The sequence below is a fragment of the Corylus avellana genome, chromosome 9 (genome assembly GCF_965113065.1).
Source record: "Corylus avellana chromosome 9, dhCorAvel1.hap1.2, whole genome shotgun sequence".
In the NCBI taxonomy this organism is placed as follows: domain Eukaryota; kingdom Viridiplantae; phylum Streptophyta; class Magnoliopsida; order Fagales; family Betulaceae; genus Corylus; species Corylus avellana.
The window spans coordinates 12,530,367-12,553,511 of record NC_142498.1 but is presented as its reverse complement, the minus strand read 5'-3'; the positions used below and the strand labels follow the sequence as shown (position 1 = coordinate 12,553,511).

Sequence of the window (23,145 nt, the reverse complement as noted above, 5' to 3'; positions counted from 1 at the left end):
GGTTGAGTTGAGCCAAAACTCAATGAGTAACACTCAACCATTTTAGAAAATCAATATTGAGTTGAAAATAATTTTTCATTGTAAAACATTTTTTCTGAAAATATAGGGCTTTTTGCTAACTCTTTCCATTTTTTTTTCCTTTTTACGAAAAAAAAAGAAGAAGTCAAAACCTTATTAAACAACTTTCTTCACAAAAAACTCAACTCATTTCACTTTTATGCCACATCAAAACATTTTCTAAAAAAAGTTAAAAAACCTCTTTAAAAGGGTTATCAACACCACCATATTCTTCGGCTTTGAAAAGTCATTTGCAAATCTTATAAAAGTATACATATGCATATAAATAAAAACCATTTTTGTTAGATTTTTAGTAGCATCTAGACTAAGATTTTTATGTGTTTTGAGTTTAGATATACGCCTTTTTGGAAAAAGAACTCCATTATAGCATTTTCATACTACATATGCTTATTTGACCAAGTGCGGAGATGAGTGAATAATAGATCCATGCTTCCTCAAGGACATCATCGTATGAGTCCCATTAGTCATTTTATGGCTCTACTTGTTGCCCTTATTGGCCTTTGATTATGTGTCATAAGACAAAGGTTTTGATGTCTACTACACTAGTGTGTTTTCTATGACTATGATCGATGCAATCTAAAGCAGCATAGATGGCAAAGTGTTTGACCAAAGTTGAATAACATGAGGACAAATGGAAGATTATTTGATGGTACATTCTTGAGTGTATTCAATGTAGATACGTTATGGCACTCCATGGTAATAGTGACATAAACGTAAATACATCATAGTAATTATGGGAAGGTCAAGCATTGATCTAAGTTTTTTGAACTTGAAAGGGATTAGAAATGCTTGATCATATATATTTGAATGAGTATAGGTATAATGAGACATATTTTTAGGGATGTTGTCATGCTGGTCTTTTTGGTAAACATTTGGTATTGTGTTCTCACCCTTAATGCAAGTGTGCTTGGTGGTCGCATAACCTATTTGCAAGTATGAATATGATGAAAAATATATTGAGAGATGCATGCCTAGTCATGTCCATTACGTACGAGTGTGAGATGTTGAATGAAGGGGCGCCCACATAGGTCCTCCACATGTTTTTAGTAAAATATATGCGTTACAACTTACAAACTAGGCATTACACGCTTGACTTGTAGATTTAAAATTGATAGACATAATGCATGTCAGTTACGCCTGACAAGCTATAATTCCTCAAACATTAATTTGGATTAAGTTCACCCTAATTATAACACAAGAATGCTAGGAGATTGGTTCTTAGTTTGTAAAGTGTGAAATCTTGGACTCTGTTACACATAAAAATCGTATCAAACTCAATGAGTCCAAGGCCCCCGTAGTGGGAGGTAAAGGCTCAAAATGATATTACAAGCCCAGCTCAGTGCCAGAGACCTAAGTCCATCATCATCACTATTCACTGACGGCCCAGGAGAGCTTACTCCCACCATGTCTGCAGCAATCATCAAGCCCACAATTTTAGGGTCAAACACATACGGTAATTGAGGGAGCAACATGCATTAATCACATCAAACAGTTACACACACCCTCAAATACTCATTGATTACAAGAACAGTTACAAATCGTTCTTGGATCGACAGTCATAATAGCAACCATTATGCACCATTCTCGGGGTCAAGCATTCTCGGATCAATATCTATTGTTATGATAGTTACGTGCCACTCTCAGAATTCACATTTACTACGATATTGATTCCACATTAACCATAATGGTCAGGGAGCAACAATATTAACTCCATCATCCATTACCCGAATCCCAAATCCTCCACTTGGTCATCATCATCACATCAATAGAGCCTACCTATAAAAGACATGGATAACAAGAAGACAAGTACATGACTCATTCCCACAAAACACTATAGAGAACTCAGAAAGAAGCTAACTTTAGCATTCGATGAGGATTCACCGGAACATTCCTGGCGTGTTCTCTTGACCCTATTTTTGTCTTACAGATTGAAGAAGGAGCGACATCCAAAGTTATGATCTCACCCCTTGGTTCCACCATACCAGAAACTGTACCAACAGTTTGGCGTTGTTTGTGGGAACGACTTTTATCATTCTTACGAACTCAAAAATCCGTGATTATGGTGAACACAAGGTCCAGAAGTCAAGCTCGCCACAAGGAGTTAGCAATTCAGATCAATCAACGACCGCCGCCAGCTTCCCAGATTGGAGGAGATAGGGTGCACATCGCAGCTTTAGAAGCTCAAATGGCGCTCTTGGTTCAACAGAATGAGGAGTTGTGCCGTCATTTCCAGGCACAATCTCAATCTGAAGTCAATTGGAATGAGCATTGGGAAGAGCAAGAAAATCATAGCCATCACTCTGATGGCCACAGTCATTAAGGGGAAAGCTGCCATCACCAGCATGGAGATGATCCTCAAGACAATAATCGGAAGGAAAATTCACAAAGAGTGGTGGAGTTTTAAAAAGGTCAACCATTGACTGGCCATTAGGATCAATCGGCGGTTAATCCACAGAGTGAGGTCAACAAAGCCTTGGTGGAATTAGCCATGAGATGCGTTGCTATGGAGTGGAAGGAAAAGCACAAAGCCATTGTAGCCAGTAAGCTCTTTGTGGGGATGGAAATGCCATTCACCAAATAGGTGACTGACCATCAACTCCCCAATAAATTCAAAGTGCCCCAGATTCCGAGCTACAGCGGAGTTGGGGACCCAATCGAGCATTTGGAGAATTACAGGATGCCCCTAGCACTCCACGCAATGCCCGAAGAGATAGCATGCAGGGACTTCCCCATGACCCTCTCGAGGAATGCTAGAGAATGGTTTTGGGGCTTAATGCCCAATTCCATAAGCACCTTTGAAGATCTTGCACGGATCTTTTTGACACAATTCTTAAGGTCTCGAGAAAGGAAGAAGCCTTCTGGGTATCTCTTGACACTCTATCAGCGAGAAGGAGAAAGCCTGAAAGAGTTTATGATCCGGTTCAATCTGGAGAAATTGAAGGTGGAAGATCCTATTGAGGGCGTGATATTTTTCGCCATCTACCAAGGTATCTCTCCCGAGGAGCAGGTAATGAGAAAACAAGCACATAGACAACCCAACAACCTCCAAGACCTACTAGACAAGGTAGAGGAGTTCATCAATGAAGAAGAAACTTTGAAGGCGATGAGATCAGCTCGGAAGTTACCTAAGAAGTTCGAAGATAAGAAGAAGAAGGATCACTGAAGGATGGATGAGCCAAAGCCTTTTAAGAAAAGGTTCAATGACTATGACTGCACTCCACTCAATGCCAACATTTCTGAGGTCATTATGGAAATAAAAAAAGACCCAGAATACGAAAGACCTCCAAGAATGGTGGGAGCTCCGCTGTCTCAACACCAGGATCGATATTACGAATTCCACGAGGCAAACGGTCATCACACAGAGGGCTATATAGTGTTGAGAGTCCTTATCGAGAAGTTCATTAAGAATGGCAAGCTAGTTTGTTTTCTAGGGGATCAAAGAGGAATGGTCGCCAATAGAGAGAACTATGTTCGAGAAGTGAATTACTGAAACCCACGAAACCACTGATAGTAGGAACGGTATAGAAGTAGAAGTCCAGCGGAAAATCGCAGGGGTAGGAGTAGACATCCTTGGGAAGATAGAGGAAGGTGGGACAAACCTAGGCAGGAATTTGTGCGCCATGCCTGGGAACCTCAAAACCAAGTAAAGATTCATACTATTATAGGTGGATTTATGGGGGGAGGCGAATCATGGAGGACAAGGAAGGCATACGCCCGCCAAGTGAACTCTCATGAAGTATATGCCATAGAAAGACAGATGAAACAACCCAAGAAGAACTCCGACGACGATTATGCAGGCATGTCACTCCCACACACGGACGCCTTGGTAGTCACACTAACTGTGGCAAATCACAACATCCATTGCATTTTAGTGGATAATGGGAGCTTGACAGACATTTTGTATTGGTCTGCATTTGAAAAGTTGAACCTGGGACATGAGAAGGTTGTTCTGACTAGTTGCCCCCTAATGGGATTCACAGGAGAACAAGTATAACCGATCGGGTCGATCGAATTGCCAGTCACAACCGGTTCATGCTAGAGACAAGCCGCAGTAATGGTACATTTCCTGTTGGTCGACAAACCATTAGCTTACAATGCCATTATAGGAAGGACAACTCTTAACGAGCTTAAAGCTGTCACCTTGACTACACACCTCAAGATGAAGTTTCCAACGGACAATAGAGTTGGAGAAGTAAGAGGAGAACAACGAGTTGCCCAGCAATGCTACAACATTTCTATGAAGGAATGTTTCGAGAAATCGATCTTGGGAACCAGCCAAGAAGGAAGAAGATAGCAATTACAGGGTGGCGAGCCAGTCGAAGATTTGGACGAATTCTTAATTGGCGAGTTGAACAGAAATGTCAAGGTTGGGTCTCAACTAGACCCAATGATGAAGGAGGAACTCGTATCTTTCCTTCGAAGAAATAGTGACGTGTTCGCATGGAGCCATGAAGACATGTAGGGGATATCACCCTCAGTGATGGTGCACAAGCTAAATATTGATCCAAGCTACAAACCTGTGTAATAAAGACGAAGAGGATACTCAGTTGAGAAAAATAAGGTAGCAATCGAAGAAGTCAAGAAGCTATGCAAATCCGGGTTTATCAAAGAAGTTCAATATACCACTTGGCAAGCCAATGTGGTATTGGTGAATAAATCCAATGGGAAATGGAGGATGTGTGTCGACTTCACCGATTTGAACAAAGCATACCCGAAAGATAGCTACCCGCTGCCACGGGTAGACTTGCTTGTGGATTCAACCTCTGGACATGAACTCTTGAGTTTCATGGATGCATTATCGGGATATAACTAGATATCCTTGCATGAGTCAGATCAGGAAAAAATGGCCTTCAATACCGATACAGATTTGTACTGTTACAGAGTAATGCCCTTCAGATTGAAAAATACAGGAGCCACATATCAGAGATTGGTCAACAAGATGTTCCGAGAACAAATCGGGTGGAATATGGAAGTGTATGTAGATGCCATGCTGGTGAAAAGCATACGGGTAGCTAGTCACATCACCGATTTATCAGAGGCGTTCGACACGTTAAGGCACTACAAAATGAAGCTCAATCCTTCAAAATGCGCATTCTGCGTGTCAACGTCTTGAGAAGACGTATCGAGGCCAATCCCGAGAAGATAAGGGCAGTCCTAGAGATGTAAACTCTCCATAACACAAAGCAGTTGCAACAGCTAACCGGGAGAATCGCGGCATTAAATCGGTTTATCTCTAGGTCAACTGATAATTGCCTTCCATTCTTCAAAATTCTGAAAAAAAGCTTTTTCCTGGAACTCGGACTGTGACAAAGCACTCCAAGAATTAAAAGAATACCTAGTAAGTCCACCATTGCTGAGTCAACAGGTAAAAGGAGAAGCCTTATACTTGTATTTGGCAGTATCCCCATCGGCGATAAGCTTAGCACTGATTCGAGAAGAGCAGGGGGTACAGAAGCTCGTGTACTTCACGAGCTTCTGCATATATCAAAGTATTAACTAAACACCCTCTGTTAAGTGTTAAAATATTCATATTTTAAGCCCTTAACTTACATGTGTTAATCCTTTAGTTTGGTTAATTTATGCCATTTTACTTCATTTTTGTATTTTCTTTGTTTTTTAGGTTTTTGGAAGAAAAGAAAGCGTTTCCGGAAAAGTTACAAGCTTAAAGGGTAAATTGGGAAGACCTAGAAGATATGGTTAAATTGAACCAATCATGGTTAAGTTTAATCAAATAAAGAAAATGATTAATTCGGAATTTCTCAAGTTGGAGTCAAAATCGAATTGGATTCAAATTTGGATTCTGCATATGTCTCGGTATTTTGGCCATAACTTTCAACTCAAATATCCGATCGAGGTGATTCAAGCGGAATTGGAAATCTAACTAAAATTACTACAAATCATCATGAAATAGCATTTTCCTAATTCTGAGTGCCGTAATGCCAAAATCGCCCCGCAAGATAGGAACGCAATTTTGGGCGAATCCTATTCCGATTTGGACTAGGTTTTCTTTATCCTAATTGGACTTGGACTTAAATCTCTGAAATTTATAGGATTACTAGGGCTTTTAGGACTCTCCTAAGCCCTATAAATAGGCCTCTAAGCATGATAAAAAGGACACACCGCTTCTTAGAGCTATAAATCAGAAAATTGTCTTTGGAGCGTAGAAGATCATGAGCGGCTAGACTCCTTCGTGGGGTGTTGATGTAACCCTATCCAAGAACAATGATTTTATTGTATTTAATTTCTAGATTTTCAATTTTTGCATATTGATTGTATAACTATGAGAATTGCTACCTTTTGATTATGTTCTTAATTATTAAATGCAATTGTTCTTAAATTCCAAAATCAATATTTGTGAAATTCTTCTCTTGTCTTAGAAACTATTTTAGTTTTGTTAATCTCAAATCATTCTTGTTTTCAGTGATTATGAGGATGATGGTTATACAATGGGTTTAATTGACATATGATCAATAGGATTTCATAGGCCATGCCTAGGGAAGACGGATTGTACTACATCCTAGTTTAGTGTAATTTAGGTAGACAATCCGTGCCAATCGAAGATGGGTTACACTTATTCATTGATTGTATGTATTCTGTTAAAGAATTTGATAATTAATACCTAGGGAAGACGGGTCGTACCGCATCTTAGTGGTTAGGTAGATGATCCGTGCTAACCAAAGATAGATTATGCTTGTTCTTAAATAAGGTAGTTTCTTATTTATTTCTGGGATTAATTATGATTAGCCATTGTTATGCGGATAGAGGTGAAGTCAATACCCTACACACACACTCTCTCTCTCTCTCTCTCTTATTTTAAATTTCTTTTATTTTCATGCACTTTAGTTTTAAAGAAAATCAAATCAATTCTCATTTTAATTAAGTTGATTTTAATCTTTCGAATTTTGATAATAAAACACCTGCAGTCCTTGAGGTTCGACACCCTCAATATAGCCCTATTATACCGGATTCATCCTATTGCGAGTGGTTATTTTTATAATTGATATTTTTTGTCACAAAAATACCACATCACCCTCTAAGGAAGATTCTCCAGAAACCAGATTTGTCAGGAAGATTGGTCAATTGGGCAATCAAACTCGAGGAATTCAACATAGAATTCCATCCAAGAACATCTGTGAAGGGACAAGTGTTGGTTGACTTCTTAGTCGAGTTCTGCAATTTTTTGGAAGAGGAAGAATTGCCCCAAGAAGAAACGTGGGTGGCATGTGTAGTCGGTGTTGTGCTCAAAGGACGCAGTGGAGAAGAATGCGAAGCAACAATACAGCTGAAATTCACCACCACCAATAATGAAGCGGAATACGAAGCCATCATTGTTGGACTAAATATGGCTTGGGAGATGGGAATAAAGAGCTTAGAGATCAGAAGCGATTCCCAAGTGGTGGTTGGGAATATCAAAGGACAATATGAGGCCCGAGGGGACAAAATGAAGCGATACCTAACAAAAGTGAAGGAAACTAACAAATTTTTTGACAAGATAACATTCTCAAAGGTGCCTTGGGAAAAGAACACACAGGCAGATGTGCTAGCTTGAATTGGTTCCTCTACGGATGGAGAAATCGCAGCAGTCGGCCACCCAATCCAAGAACTGTCCGAGCCTTCAATCACTCGGATAGCCTAGGTGGCGTGTGTTGAAGAACAGGGAGACTCGAAATGGAGCGGCGATATAATGCTATTCCTAAGAGAAGGGAAACTGCCTTCTGACAACAAATTGGCTTGAAAAATATGTATCCAAGCGGCCCGGTATACACTGATCGACGGAATTCTATACAGAAGAGGATACACTCTCCCTCTACTTAAATGCCTATCCAAAGCCGAGGCCTCTTATGTGCTAAGAGATATTCATGAAGGTATCTGTAGTAGTCACTCTTGAGGAAGAATGCTAGCTCATAAGGCTGTCCGAGCAGGGTATTATTGGCCTGGCATGAGCAAAGATTCGAGTGAAGTGGTGAAACATTGCGATAAATGCCAACGATTTGACAAACTGACTACCAACCCTCTATCGGAATTAAGCTCGGTGTCAGCGCCATGGCCTTTTGTGCAATGTGGGGTAGACCTCGTGGGGCCCTTACCTATAGGAAAAGGAGGTTGCAAATTTGTTGTAGTTGCTGTAGATTACTTCACAAAATGGGCAGAAGTCGAGGCCCTGGCAACCATAACCAACGGGAATGTCAGGAACTTCCTTTGGAAATCTGTGGTGTGTAGATATGGGATCCTTCATGCATTTGTAACCAACAATGGCAAACATTTTGATTGCGAGCCATTTCGAAGTTGGTGTGCCAAACTACACATAAGGAATTATTTTTCATCCCCTGGGCACCCACAAGCAAATGGTCTAGTGGAGGCTACAAACAAGACCCTAATGAAAACGCTGAAAAGAAGTTAGAGGACAAGAAAGGAGCATGGGTGGAATTTCTTCCAGAAGTATTGTGGTCATATCGAACGACCATTCGAACTTCTACAGGAGAAACCCCATTCTCTTCGGCTTTCGGGTTCGAAGTAGTAATTCTTGTCGAAGTCGGATCCGTCAACTTCCGAGTAAAGCACTACAACTCAAATTTGAATGAAGAAGGAATGAAGTTGAGTTTGGATCTACTGCAAGAAAGAGGGATGAAGCGCAAACAAGTATGGCTGCCTACTAACAACGAACAGCTAGATACTTCAACAAGAGAGTCAAACCTAGACAATTCAAGATAGGCGACTGGGTTCTAAGGAAAGTCAACATAGCAGCCCGGGATCCAGCAAAGGTCAGACCAACATGGGAAGGACCCTAAAAGGTTGTTCGAAGTCATCGACAAGGAGCATACTATCTACAAGATGTGTAAGGAAGACTACTATTGAGACCATGGAATGCAGATCACTTGAAGAAGTATTATCAGTAATTTCTTTTATTCCGTTTTTTCATATTATCAACTCATAAATAAAAACTGACTTGAGCATCAAAGAAACCTTGGTCAAATTGACCACCGGGCCCAATGACGAGCTTCTCATCTCGCAAGGAGGAAAGGGAGATAACCCTTGGATAAAGCTTGGAACATGGTAATACTCTCGAAAACAGAGTAGACAATGCTCTCGGAAAAGGAACAAAATGGCACTCTCAAAACAAGAAGGGTACAAACCCCGGACTCAGTTAAACGGGGAGAAAACCCTTGACAAAAAAAGAAAAAAAGAAAAAAAGAAAAAAAAGAAGGGTGCAAACCCTAGACTCAGTTAAACAAGGAGAAAACCCTTAACAAAAAAAAAAAAAAAAAAAAAAATGAAGGGTGTGAACCTTGGACTCAATTAAACGGGGAGAAAACCCTTGACCAAAAACAAGAAGGGTGCAAACCTTGAACTTAGTTAAACAGGGAGAAAGCCCTTGACAAAAAAAAAAAAAAAAAGAAGGAAGGGTGCAAACCCTGGACTCAGTTAAATAGAGAGAAAAACCTTGACAAAAAAGAAGAAGAAGGGTATGAACCCTGGACTTAGTTAAACAAGGAGAAAACCGTTGACAAAAAACAAGATGGGTGCAACCCCTGAACTCAGTTAAACAAGGGGACAACCCTTGACATAAAACAAGACAAGAAGATAAGAAGACCCATAGACCAGACAATTGAGGCTGGGAACACTCCATATGATTAAGGTTGGGAACACTCCATACAGTCAAAGTCGGAGATACTCCATAAGGTTAGCATACAAACATCCAAACTTCAAAAAAAAATGCTTCATTAATAAATTTAATTCATTACAAGAAGACTCAGCTGCAAACTAAGTTCATTACAAGAAGACTTAGCCGCGAACTGAACTCATTACAAGAAAATTCAACCACAACTACAGTCATTACAAGGACACGATTACAAAAAACACAAGTGAAACTGAGAGAAGTACATCCAGCCTTGATCTAGTACTCAATGCCCGAGTAGACGCTGTACAAAGAATCACATTTGGGTAAAACACCCAGAAATATGATGAACAAAAAATTATCGACCCAGGATGCGCCATTGTCGTTTATATCGAAGGTCATTCCCGCTAACTTCACTCGGAGGACCATGTCTCTCAAGACCCACGCCTTCCAAAGTCGGTATTTCCTCTAGAGTCTTCTGCACTTTTCCTCTTCCTTCTGAAACAAACGGGTAGTAGAGTAAACACCAGAAGCATGCTTCCCTCTATCTTCATGAACACTGATAAGTTGAGCCTCAAGGTCGGCAATCCGATGATCCCATAACTCCAACTGGAAATCTCTTAAAACTATCTGATGGTCCTTCATCTCAACGTCGGCCATCAATTCCGCCACTTGATTTCAGTGATTTCTAAGGCATTGCTCTCGCGTCTCAAGCAATAGGCACAGTCCAGCAATCTCCGCCTTGGAAGAACGAGGAACTCGGGGACAGGGACATTCTGCTTGAAGATGGGATGAAAATTCTTCATCCTCATACGACGTGCAAACAGATGAAGTAGCTGATGACTCCGTCTCCGCCAAACTTCCAGATGAAGAAGAATAAGCCATAAAGCAAAAGCAAATAAGGAGAAGTTAAAAAGGAAGTTAGTTAAATGAGAAGTATCAAAAACAAGGGGTATTTATAATACGGAAACCCTCGAAAATTGAAAGGTCGCTTTAAATGTGAGAAAACAACCCACGTAGAAACACACTGGGAAGCCAACAGGCGCGTACTGGAGATCAAACGACAACACTCCATACGTCCCGCCATAGAGAAATGTGTAGAGTAATGATGACCTCCGAAACCTGAAACCTCAACACAACAAGACGTGCAAAAATTTAATGACCAAGGTTTTTTATCCTCGGTCATGGGGGGTGGGAGGGGGGGTGGGGGTAGTACAATCAACTACAAAAATCACCACAAGATCGAAAATCCAAAGCAGCAGCAAATTTGCGGAACATTTGGAAATATCAAAGTTTAAGTAGTTTACAAAAATACATAAGTCAAAGGATGTTCTTTACAAACAACAAAATGTTTGTGAAAAAACAAGCTAAGTCTCGGGAGTAGGTCCGACATCATCATCATGATCATCATCAATAATAACCTAGGGACCAAGCGGCTCGGGGGGTAGATTAACTTTTGGTCAAAACCTATGGACATTAGTCTCCGAAGCATCAGGAATCAAGTCTCTACCCGTATCAACCATTTCATCAACAGTGCTAGGTGGGAGTGACAAGAATTCAGAGGCCACTGTAGCAGGGTTGATGTTGAACTGCTCTTGATTGATAGTCAGATATCAGCAATTCTCGAAGCCCCAATGAAAACCTCAAACCCAAAGCAAGTCTAGAAGCCAAGGAACAAAAGACAACTCTATGAAGTAATGAGTCATCTTGGCCTTCCAATAACGATACCCTTGGCAGAATAGGCTGCATCTAATTTGAGAATCCCTCAAATCGGCCTCGACTTTCTCGCAAGCATCCTCGGACTAGGACAACTGGGCCTCAAGAGACTCGAAAAGCTTCCGATAACCTTCCTCAGAAGTCTAGGTCTGATGAAGCTCCTCCATAACTTTGAAATGCTTTACGATCGACTGATGTACATTGGCATCCACTTCTTTGGCATGCTCCACAAGCTCTTGATTCTTCCGGCTCACAACTTCTAGAAGTTCTTGCAGTTGCGCGTTAGCAATTTCCAACTCCTAGTGCTTCTATCTACTCTAAAAAAGCTCTAGATCCTTTGTCGCCAAGAGGAGACGAAGACTTTTTGCATCGGAATTAGAAGTAGGATTGCCGATCACCTGAGAACTCGAAGCCTCCTGCTGATTACTCAGCTTCCGGACCAACTCTCGAAGCTCAACCCTTTCATCAGGATACTCCTGCATACCTTCTTGAAACTCTTTGTACCAATTGGCAATAAGAGTCGAGGACTGTGCAAAAGAAGATTACGTGAGAAGAGCAAAAAGTATATAAAATGACAAACACATACGACATACCGAATAATGGCAATGGACTAGCTTATCCACAAACATCTCAAGGGTAAGTCGACCCTCTCCTCGGGTATGATCTGCTGGCAGCTTGGTAATTGCAGCTAAAGGATGTCCCTTCAAATCATTAGCCAACGATCTAATTAGAGGAGAATTCCTCCCGGAATGACGTCTAAGTGGCTATCCTCTATACACGGGTTCCTGGTTGGAAGGCTCGGAAGGGGGAATTGAACGATCGGTGTTGGTAGGAAGAGTTGGCTGATCAGTCTTGGAAGGAAGAAAATCATGAGGTTCATTAAGACCTGCAACGGGTTCTCTATGCTCCTGATGCTAGACGCACAAAGGAGTAGATTGCAAAGGTTCTGTATCTCTCAAAAAAAGAGAATTGAAAGCACGGGGTTCACCAAAAGTCACAGCGATAGAATTGGACTTGACGAATGAAATCAAATTAAGGAGTTCCAAAGCCTTGCCATTGTCTGCCTTTCTCTTTGGCACAGGGGGATTGGCCTTAACAACCAATACAAATGAATTGGTGTCCCAGACTTGGGGACGTGTTGAGGGCTTGGAAGTAGAGACAAAACCCTTCGAAACGGAAGCCTTAGCAGCAACTGGCTTATCCGAAGGGTCCGACCTTGTGCGCCCGGACCTTCTTATGAGCCGGTGACTTGTGGGCTACCTTGTCAGAAGGGGGAACTTGTTTCTTGGGATTTCCCTGATAGTCCCAATTAACTTTGTGAGCAGGGATCAGATATCCCAAACTCTCTCAAAGAGCAGAGTCAGTAACGATCCTGTTAAAAATCATCCAAGCCTCATTCTTGGGAAGTTGGGAGTAAGCCAAGATATGATCAACCTGACTTTGCTGTTCCAGGCTTAATTTGGGACTTCCCTTCCCTGCAAAAGCAAGAAGAAGTGAAAAAAAAAAATAAAGAAAAAAAGGGGGAAAATACATTTTACCCCCCTAAACTATCCACCCATTTGCACTTTTAACCCCAATGTTTAAAAAGTGACATTGTACCCCCCCTCCCCAAAACTTCCAAATTGTTATAATTCAACCATTCTGACATTTTTTTTCCCAAAATGCCCCCATCCGAAGTTAAAAAAAAAAATAATTAAAAATTAAAAAAATTTAAAAATTAAGGGGTGGCCGGCCACCCCAGTTGGGCATGGAGCCACCCCAGACCGGCCACCCCTTAATTTTTAATTATTAATTAATTATTTATTATTATTTTTTTAAAACTTGGGATGGGGGCATTTTGGAAAAAAAAGAAGTCAAAATGGTCAAATTACAACAATTTGGATGTTTGGGTGGGGGGGGGGGGGGGGGGATAAAGTATCACTTTTTAAACATTGGGGTTAAAAGTGCAAATTGGTGAATAGTTCAGGGGGTAAAGTGTATTTTCCACCAAAAAATAAGAGAGAAAGAGTGGGGGAAATCCGAAATACTCACAACTCTCTTGGAAAGCCCCCCACTCTCGGGGGACAGTGTATTCCAGTGGCAAAGCCTCTGACAAGGACGCCTCCCAAGCACCAGAAACATAAAAGAATTGCTTCACCCAATGCTTATTGTTGGAGTGAGTCTTTTTAAGACCGATGAATTGATTCTTCCCACCAACCATGAAAGTCACCATCTAGGTATTTTGGTATATATGGGGACTATATATGTTGAAGAATTTCGAGATTGAAAGGGTCTTCCCCAGGAAAACAGAAGGCCACAATAAAAACGTGGCCATAAAGTATCGCCAACCATTGGGCATCAACTGCCTCAGGGCTACCCCCAGAAAAGATAACATCTCCTTGATGATGGGAGAGAAGGGTAAACAGACTCCAGCCATAAACATGCACTTATAAATGCATATGTCTCTAGGACCACCGATCATTCTGGTAGAATCACCTGGAAAATGTAAAGAAACTAAAGGAATCTCATAGTTATGTCTGAGTACCTTCTTATCGGATGGCGAAAAACAAGACCTTTGTTTACGAGGAAAGTTTAATGATGTACAAATTTAATTGTACTCGCAAGTGCACGAGTCGTGTGCAATATAGCGTGTGTGCAAGTGCGAGGTCGATCCACAGGGATTTGTGTTGTGTAAACCAATTTCTATTTAAACCAACTCTATTTTAACCTAGTTCCGAATTTTGTGATTTTTGTCGTGCAAAATAAAACATAAACTAAAGAAAATAATGAAATAAAATGGTAAAGAACACTAAGGTTTTAGAATTCACTTCGCCAAATCTTAACTCTATATTCTCGTATTTGTTCCTACAGTCGAAAAACTATATTCGATGTTTTACAAATATCAAGTTTAAATCATTCAATGAATCCACCCATTTTTACAAATCACAACAAATATCCGATTCGAAATTAAATCATCCTATGTATCCGTTTGGTTAACGAATCACAACGGATATCCGATTTCAATCGAATGATTTGATGTATCCGAAGGATGAAACACATCAAATATCCAACTCCAACACATAATAGTTCATCACATTCAATTAAAAGATATAAATCAAGCAATTGAATGAAAATCTACAACATCCTTATTCGAAGTCAAAATTGTATAAACAAAATACGAGAATACATGAGTTTGTCAATGACGAAGCTTCATCTTCAACCTTAGTTGAAAGATTTAGCCTCTCATGATAACAAAAATAATCACCAATTGAATTGTCATCATCGAAAGAATAAAACTTACAATGGAAAACAAAGCAAAAGCTTCCCCACGGCAATACGTCGTAATTCAGCTTAAAACGGCCTCCTCCAATTGTGAGGGTTAGAGGTCTATTTATATGGCTTAGGAGAGCCCTAGAAGCCCTAGTAATCCTAGGAATTTCGGATATTTAAGTCCAAGCCCAATTAGGATAAAGAAAACCTAAGCCCAAATCGGAATAGGATTCGCCCAGAATTGCGGTCCTATCTTGCGGCGTGATTTTGGCCTTGCGGCGCTCCGAATTGGGAAAATGCTATTTCACAATGAATTGTAGTAGTTTGAGTTAGCTTTCCAATTCCGCTTGAATCACCTCAATCGGATATCTGAGATGAAAGTTATGGTCAAAATACCGAGACGTATTCAGAATCCAATTTTGCATCCAATCCGATTTGACTTCAAATTGAGAAATTCCGAATTAATCCTTTCCTTTATTTGATTAAACTTTAACCATGATTGGTTAAGCTTAACCATATCCTCTAGGTCTTCCCAATTTGCCCCTTTAAGCTTGGAATTTTTCCAGAAATGCTTTCTTTTCTTCCAAAAGCCTATAAAACAAAGAAAATACAAAAAGGCAGTAAAATGTCCTAATTAACCCAAAACCAAAGGATTAAAACATGCAAGTTAAGGGCTGAAAATATAAATATTTTAGCACTTATCACACCCCCAAACTTACATATTGCTAGTCCCTTAGCAATACAAAACTAAAAACAAGAATGAAAAAACAGAAAACAAAAGATAAATCCATCTTTCGTGGGATATACGATTGCATTTAGCGCATGCAACAAGCCTTTTAAACCTCTAGGTATCCCTAGAGGACGAGTTAAGTCTCGTGAGGGTTTAACAGGAATGATACCCACAAACATTTATGCACTATGTTATTTCATAAACAAGGACTTCCACACAAACACATGGTTTTTAACATCATGAGTAGGTTTATCATAATGAACACCACAATCACATCATCAAGATAAGCACAAATCATTCAACTCAAAGATGGAAATTTGAGACAACACATGTTCCAATAAGTGCAATGTGAGACTAACATAAAATCCGGAGGCTTCAATTTATTCTCAAACTTGGGTGTACTTTAGATGTGATAGGAATTTGCTCAGATGAAACAACCAAGGCTTAATTTTTTTTTTTTTTTTTTTTTGTATAGGCTGTGCAATGCTTAGCTTCCTTAAGCTTTCTAATTGACCCATGTAACGAGTGTTGGGCCAGAGACTCCCAAACCAAATGGTTTTAGGGCACTGGATGTAGAAACATCCCTAAGGGCTTAATTACTCAAGTCAACTAGGCTACGAAGCCAAGCTAGCCATACAACCAACCAAGTTAGGTTTCTCATCTTTTTACGCGAACACTCAATGCTTTGTGAGGCATGAGGTCCGGTTACTCAATGAGAAGCTCAAACTGATTTGATTTTTTTTTTTTTTTTTTTTTTTTTTTTTTCAAGCCATGGTTTCATCACACTTCATCCTACCTATCTCAAAATATACCCTAATCAAGTCAAATCTTATACCTCACCGATTCTGTGCTAGTGTGCTCGTGGTGATAAACTCGAACATGTGAAATCTCTCTAATCCAACAATGAGTCAAAAGACTCAGATTCCTACTGACATGCTGTGTTCAAAATGCTAAACAGACCAATGACATGCAAACCACAGAATAGGTGTTATCCTTGCTTAATCAATAACATAGCAGATTTTTTTTTATTTTTTATTATATATATATAACAAAACAACACGAATAATTAAGGAAAAAGACAGAGAAATGTCTACCCCACCCCCAAACTAAAATAACACATTGTCCTCAATGGGTCCAGAGATACAATACCAGGTGCGCGGCGCAAGTCAGGTGTAATATAGGAGAATGCTCCCCCAAACTTGAATGGCAGACACTTGCCCTGAAAAACACAACAGAAACAAACAAACAAGATAAAATGGTAAGGGAAAGAATGAGGGTTGCCTCCCACAAGCGCTAAGTTTTAAGTCTTCAGCCAGACTCTCCACAAAAGACGACAATCACTCAGAATAACTCGGATCCTCCAACAATGTCGTCTCAATCTCCTTACTCCTCAACTCTAAGAATGGTTTTAATCTCTGTCCATTTACCTTGAAGGTGTTACCATTCTGAGGATCCTCAATCTCGATGGCCCCATGAGGAAAAACTGTCCGAATGATAAATGGGCCTGTCCACCGAGATTTCAACTTGCCTGGAAAAAGATGCAGCCGTGAATTGTAAAGAAGGACTTTCTCACCAGGCTCAAAAGATCGTCTCAAAATGCTCTGGTCATGAGCCTTCTTCATCTGTGCCTTATACAACCGTGCAGACTCATAAGCATCATTCCTCAGCTCCTCTAATTCATTGAGTTGGAGCTTCCTTTGTGAGCCAGCCTTCAAAAGATTGAAGTTCAGCTGCTTGATGGCCCAATATGCTCTATGCTCCAACTCCACGGGAAGATGACATGCCTTCCCGTACACAAGCCGATAGGGTGACATCCCAATCGGGGTCTTGAAAGCTGTCCTATATGCCCACAGTGCGTCACTCAATCGCATAGACCAATCTTTTCGATTGGGGTTTACCGTCTTTTCCAAAATATGCTTGATCTCGCGATTGGAAACTTCAACCTGTCCACTCGTCTGTGGGTGATACGGGGTGGCAACCTTATGTGTGATGAAATACTTCTTCATCAACTGCTCAAAAATCCGATTGCAAAAATGCTTACCTCCATCACTTATAATTGCTCGAGGCGTATCAAAACGAGCAAAGATAGTGTCTCTAAAAAACTGGACCACAACTCTGTGGTCATTGGTCTTGCATGCAACCGCCTCCACCCATTTGGACACATAGTCCACAGCAACCAAGATGTACAGATAGCCAAAGGAGTTCGGGAAAGGTCCCATGAAATCGATGCCCCATACGTCAAAAATCTCCACAATCAGAATGGGACTGAGGGGCATCATATTCCTTCTAGTGATACTCCCTAGCTTCTGACAACGCTCACAAGATATACAATAAGCGTGGGCGTCTCTGAAAAGGGTAGGCCAATAGAATCCACACTGCAAAATCTTGGCAGCGGTCTTCTTAGCACTGAAATGGCCTCCACAAGCATGATCATGACAAAAGGAGATGACATTGGATTGGTCATGCTCAGGTATACACCTCCTAATGATCTGATCGGGACAATACTTGAACAGGTAAGGATCGTCCCAGAAAAAATGTTTCACCACGGACAAAAATTTGGACCTATCTTGTCGCCCCCACTGCTGAGGTAGTTGGCCGGTGACAAGATAGTTCACTATGTCAGCAAACCATGGTGCGGGCTCATGAGCAATGTGCATCAATTGCTCATCAGGGAAAGTCTCCGAAATGGGGCTGGCGTCCTCAGTGTAATCCACAGTCAATCTAGACAAATGATCCGCCACCACATTTTCGGAACCCTTCTTGTCCCGAATTTCTATGTCAAACTCCTGAAGTAGCAAAATCCATCGGATCAGACGAGATTTAGCATCTTTTTTGGAAAAAAGATACTTCAATGCTGCGTGATCCGAAAAGATGATGACTTTAGATCCTAGCAAATAGGATCTGAACTTGTCTAGCGCAAAAACGACTGCCAACAACTCCTTCTCCGTGGTGGAGTAGTTGAGTTGTGCATCGTTCAGAGTTCTGCTCGCATAGTAAATGACATGGGGGAGTCTATCAATACGCTGCCCCAAAACAGCTCCAACGGCATAATCCGATGCGTCACACATGATCTCAAAAGGTACACCCCAATTGGGTGGCTGAATAATGGGTGTGGACGTCAGAATGCTCTTAAGGTCCCCAAATGCTCTCTGGCAATCCTCATCAAATACAAATGGGGTATCCTTCACCAACAACTTGCACAAAGGCCTGGCAATCTTGCTAAAGTCTTGGATAAACCGCCTGTAGAATCCTGCATGGCCCAGAAAAGAGCGAACCTCCTTCACTGTACGTGGGGGTGGAAGGTTGGAAATCAAATCCACCTTCGCTTTATCAACCTCAATCCCCCTCTGAGATATGACGTGCCCCAATACAATACCTTGCTTGACCATAAAATGGCACTTCTCCCAATTGAGCACCAGGTTCTTCTCCTTGCACCGTACTAATACCAAAGTCAGGCGGTGCAAACACTCATCAAAGGATGAACCAAAGACAGAGAAATCGTCCATGAAAATCTCTAAGAAACGCTCTACCATGTCTGAAAAAATACTAATCATGCACCGCTGAAAAGTAGCGGGTGCGTTGCATAACCCAAAGGGCATGCGACGGTAGGCGAAAGTCCCAAAAGGACAGGTAAATGTTGTCTTCTCCTGATCTTCGGGGTCCACAGGGACCTGGTTATATCCAGAATAACCATCCAAGAAGCAATAGTATGCGTGCCCAGCCAAACGTTCCACCATCTGATCAATGAATGGGAGTGGAAAATGATCCTTCCTTGTGGCGGCATTTAGCTTGCGGTAGTCTATGCAAACTCTCCATCCGGACTGAATACGAGTTGGGACCAACTCATCATCCTTGTTCTTTACTACCGTCAATCCAGCCCGCTTTGGCACAACATGAATTGGGCTTACCCACTTGCTATCCGAGATTGGATAAATGATCCCTGCATCCAACAACTTAATCACTTCAGCCCTCACAACCTCTTGCATAGTTGGGTTTAACCTTCTCTGTGGCTCCCTCGATGGCTTGGCATTCTCCTCTAAATGTATCTTGTGCATCACCACCGAGGGACTGATCCCCTTGATATCCTCAATGGTCCAACCGATAGCTTCCTTGTGCTGTCTTAACACCTCTAGCAATTTTTCCTCTTGAGCATCAACCAAATCCGAAGCTATAATCACAGGCAAAGAATCTGCTGGACCTAGGAACTTATACTTAAGGTTATCCGGTAGAGGCTTAAGTTCCTTCTTTGGGGGATCAAGTGTTGTTGTCTCCTCCGTCTCACTGCTCACCAGAGGAGCAGTCTCCAAAATTGCATCTGCTTGCTCAAGCAACTTGTCCAAATCTAAATCCTGTCCGAACTGAGCAAAGCATGCCTCCAAGGGGTCTTCTATGCTTGATTCATTCACTGTCTCTTCCATAATCTCCTCTATCAAGCATACATTTCTCACTTCATCATACTCCAATGGTTGTTTGCTGATATCAAAGATATTCAGCTCCACTGTCATATTTCCGAAGGAAATCTTCATCACCCCTGTCCTACAATTAATCAGGGCGTTAGCCGTAGCTAAGAATGGTCGCCCTAGAATCACCGGTATTTGAATGCCAACATTCTTGACCGGCTCTGTGTCTAGCACAATGAAGTCCACGGGGAAGTAAAACTTATCCACCTTGATCAAAACATCCTCAATGATTCCCCGTGGTATCTTAACTGACCTATCAGCCAATTGAAGTGTCATGGACGTGGGCTTCAGTTCCCCTAACCCTAATTGTAGGTAAACTGAATAGGGTAGGAGATTCACGCTCGCCCCAAGATCTAAAAGAGCCTTCTCAATTCGACTGACTCCTATCGTGCAAGAGATGGTAGGACACCCAGGGTCCTTATACTTAATGGGCAACTTGCACTGAAGGATGGAGCTAACTTGCTCGGTCAGAAATGCTTTCTTTGGGACATTTGTTCTTCTCTTAACTGTGATCAAATCCTTCAAGAACTTCGCATAAGAAGGCACTTGTTGGATGGCGTCCAAAAATGGAATATTGATTTGGACTTGCTTGAACACTTCTAAAATGTCCTCAAACTTCCCTCCTTTCTTGGGGGCTTGCAACCTTTCAGGGTAAGGTGCTTTCGGCATAAATGACCTAGGAGGGTCCTCAATAATGGGTGTGGCTGTAGATGGCTCGGCATCTCTCTTCTCTTTGTTGCCACTCTTTTCCTTTTCTTGCCCTACAGGGTCTTCTTCTTTCTCAACCACCTGATTGTCCACTTGTCTTCCTGACCTCAGAGTGACAATTGCTTGCACATGTTCTTGTCCGTGTGCAGGATTTGAGGAATTCCCAACCATATATTGACCTTTTGGGTTGGGCACGGGCTGACTGGGCAATTTCCCTTTTTCTCTCTCACCCAAGTGATTGGCTATCTGTCCAATCTGACTCTCCATCTTCGCAATTGCTTGGGTGTTAACCATGGTGGCATTCTTTACTTCATCTATTGCTTGGGTATTTGCCATGGTAGAGTTTTTGAGCTCTTGTATGGTCTGGCTATTCGATTGTATGAATGCCTTCATCGTTTCCTCCAGCGATGATTGTGACGAAGATGCAGGATGTTGCACTGGTTGAGTTGAACGGCCATGATTCTGTGAGGGAAATCCTTGATTCATTGGTTGGCTCTGCTTCCATGAGAAATTAGGGTGGTTCCGCCACCCTGGATTGTATGTCTCTGAGTATGGTCCGCTTGCTTGCTTCCTAAAGTCATTAAAGGCGTTCACTTGTTCCATGGCGCACTCGGCAAAAGCCGGTGAAAATGGACAATTCTGTGCTAAGTGCATAGGATTAGCACAAATTGAACAGCCATCAACATTGAAAGTGTTGGCGGCATTTACGGATTGACCCACTGCAAGGGCTTCAACCTTCTTGGTCAGAGCATCTATCTTTATCCTCAAATCAGTGTCCTCCTTAACCTCATAGATGCCACCTTTCTTGGGAATACGGGCAGATTTATCCCGACAACTCGAAAAATCCCACTGCTGTGAGCTGTCGGACAACTTGTCTAATGCCTTATATGCTGCATCCCCTGTCAAACTTAAGAATGCTCCCCCATTCATTGACTCGATCATACTACGGTTGGATTGGGTCAATCCTTGGTAGAAAAATTGAACGAGTCTCCACTTCTCATATCCATGTGGGGGGCATCTTATCAACAACTCCTTAAACCTTTCCCAACACTCTGAAAATTTCTCATCCTCCTCTTGAGTGAAGGAGCTTATTTCCTTTCTGCATTCATTGACCTTTGACATTGGGAAATACTTGTTATAGAACTTGCTTAACAAGCTTTCCCAAGATGTAATGGATCCGGGCGTGTTGGAGTCCAACCATGCCCTAGCTTTGTCTTGTAGAGAGAAAGGAAATAGTCTGAGATGAACAGACTCTTCGGAGAAATTTTGAAATTTGAAAGTGGCGCATATGTCCTTGAATTTCTTTACATGACTATAAGGATTTTCAAGTTCTAGACCATGGAACGATGGTAGGAGTTGGATGACATGAGGTTTCAAATCAAAATGAGTAGCATTGGTTGGTGGCAACACTATACACGAATGGGATGTAGTGAAGTCCACAGGTGCGAACAACTCCCTAAGTGACGTAGTGAAGTCCACATTCCAAGCTCTAGCTTGCTCGGGATTTCCAGCTCTAGCATCCTCATGCTCAACCCTAGGTTCCTCTAAGTTATCTTGTTGGTCTCCCATTTCACCTCTATCCTCACTCTCAACAGGTGCTCTCCGAGTTCTCCTAAGAGTTCTATCAATGTCGGGATCTAAAGGTGTCAAATCTAAGTTTAGGGATCTCCGACCAAGCATACACCAATCTCGAGTGTTCAAATAAACTGATTAAACAACAATGAATAATCACAGAAAGAACACAAACAACCAAAAAAAAAAAAAAAAATAGAACTAACTATTCAACAACAATATACAAAAGAAATTTCAAAACAACAACAAAAAAATTGTGCTTAGCTGCTTCTGGTGATGCACTCGATCGCAGATGTGCGTTCGCTGTGCGCTCGTGTGTACTTGCAGAATGGATCAGGCGCAGGCACGCAGGCTGCTCACCGAAAAGGCTCGAGTGCGCTCGATCGCAGATGGAGTGCGATCGATCGTACTGACAGAAACTACAATTCTCTGAAACTGCAGCAAGAAAAACAGAAACAACAAACCCCTTTTTCTTTTTCTTTTTTCTGTTTTTTTTTTTTTTTTTTAGATCAGAATGGCAGAAACAACAACAAATACAAATACAATAAAATAAAATTGCAAAAATAAAACAACTAGTAGAAAAATAAAACCAATTCAAATAAAAATCAATTTCACAAACAAACAAATCCCCGGCAACGGCGCCAAAATTTGATGTACAAATTTAATTGTACTCGCAAGTGCACGAGTCGTGTGCAATATAGCGTGTGTGCAAGTGCGAGGTCGATCCACAGGGATTTGTGTTGTGTAAACCAATTTCTATTTAAACCAACTCTATTTTAACCTAGTTCCGAATTTTGTGATTTTTGTCGTGCAAAATAAAACATAAACTAAAGAAAATAATGAAATAAAATGGTAAAGAACACTAAGGTTTTAGAATTCACTTCGCCAAATCTTAACTCTATATTCTCGTATTTGTTCCTACAGTCGAAAAACTATATTCGATGTTTTACAAATATCAAGTTTAAATCATTCAATGAATCCACCCATTTTTACAAATCACAACAAATATCCGATTC

General features: G+C 41.2%; 1 protein-coding gene across 1 annotated transcript; it reads right to left on the bottom strand.

Moving 5' to 3' along the window:
- Positions 1 to 16,679: 16,679 nt before the first annotated feature.
- Positions 16,680 to 20,728, bottom strand: LOC148583705 (uncharacterized). Its single transcript, XM_088510772.1, has 3 exons — positions 20,147 to 20,728; positions 17,850 to 17,986; positions 16,680 to 17,714 (listed from the first exon to the last, which is right to left on the bottom strand). The coding sequence occupies exons 1-3, from the start codon at positions 20,726 to 20,728 to the stop codon at positions 16,727 to 16,729; spliced, it is 1,707 nt and encodes a 568-aa protein (XP_088366898.1). The 3' UTR covers positions 16,680 to 16,726.
- Positions 20,729 to 23,145: the final 2,417 nt, after the last annotated feature.

Excerpts from the sequence above, each read along its gene's own strand:
- LOC148583705 (XM_088510772.1), bottom strand. The coding sequence starts at position 20,728 with ATGGTTGGGAATTCCTCAAATCCTGCACACGGACAAGAACATGTGCAA. Across the intron at positions 17,987-20,146 it reads TTTACCTACAATTAGGGTTA|GGCCAACTACCTCAGCAGTG; the intron begins GGGGAACTGAAG and ends TATCTTGTCACC. Across the intron at positions 17,715-17,849 it reads AGGTGTATACCTGAGCATGA|ATCTTGTGAGCGTTGTCAGA; the intron begins CCAATCCAATGT and ends CGCTTATTGTAT.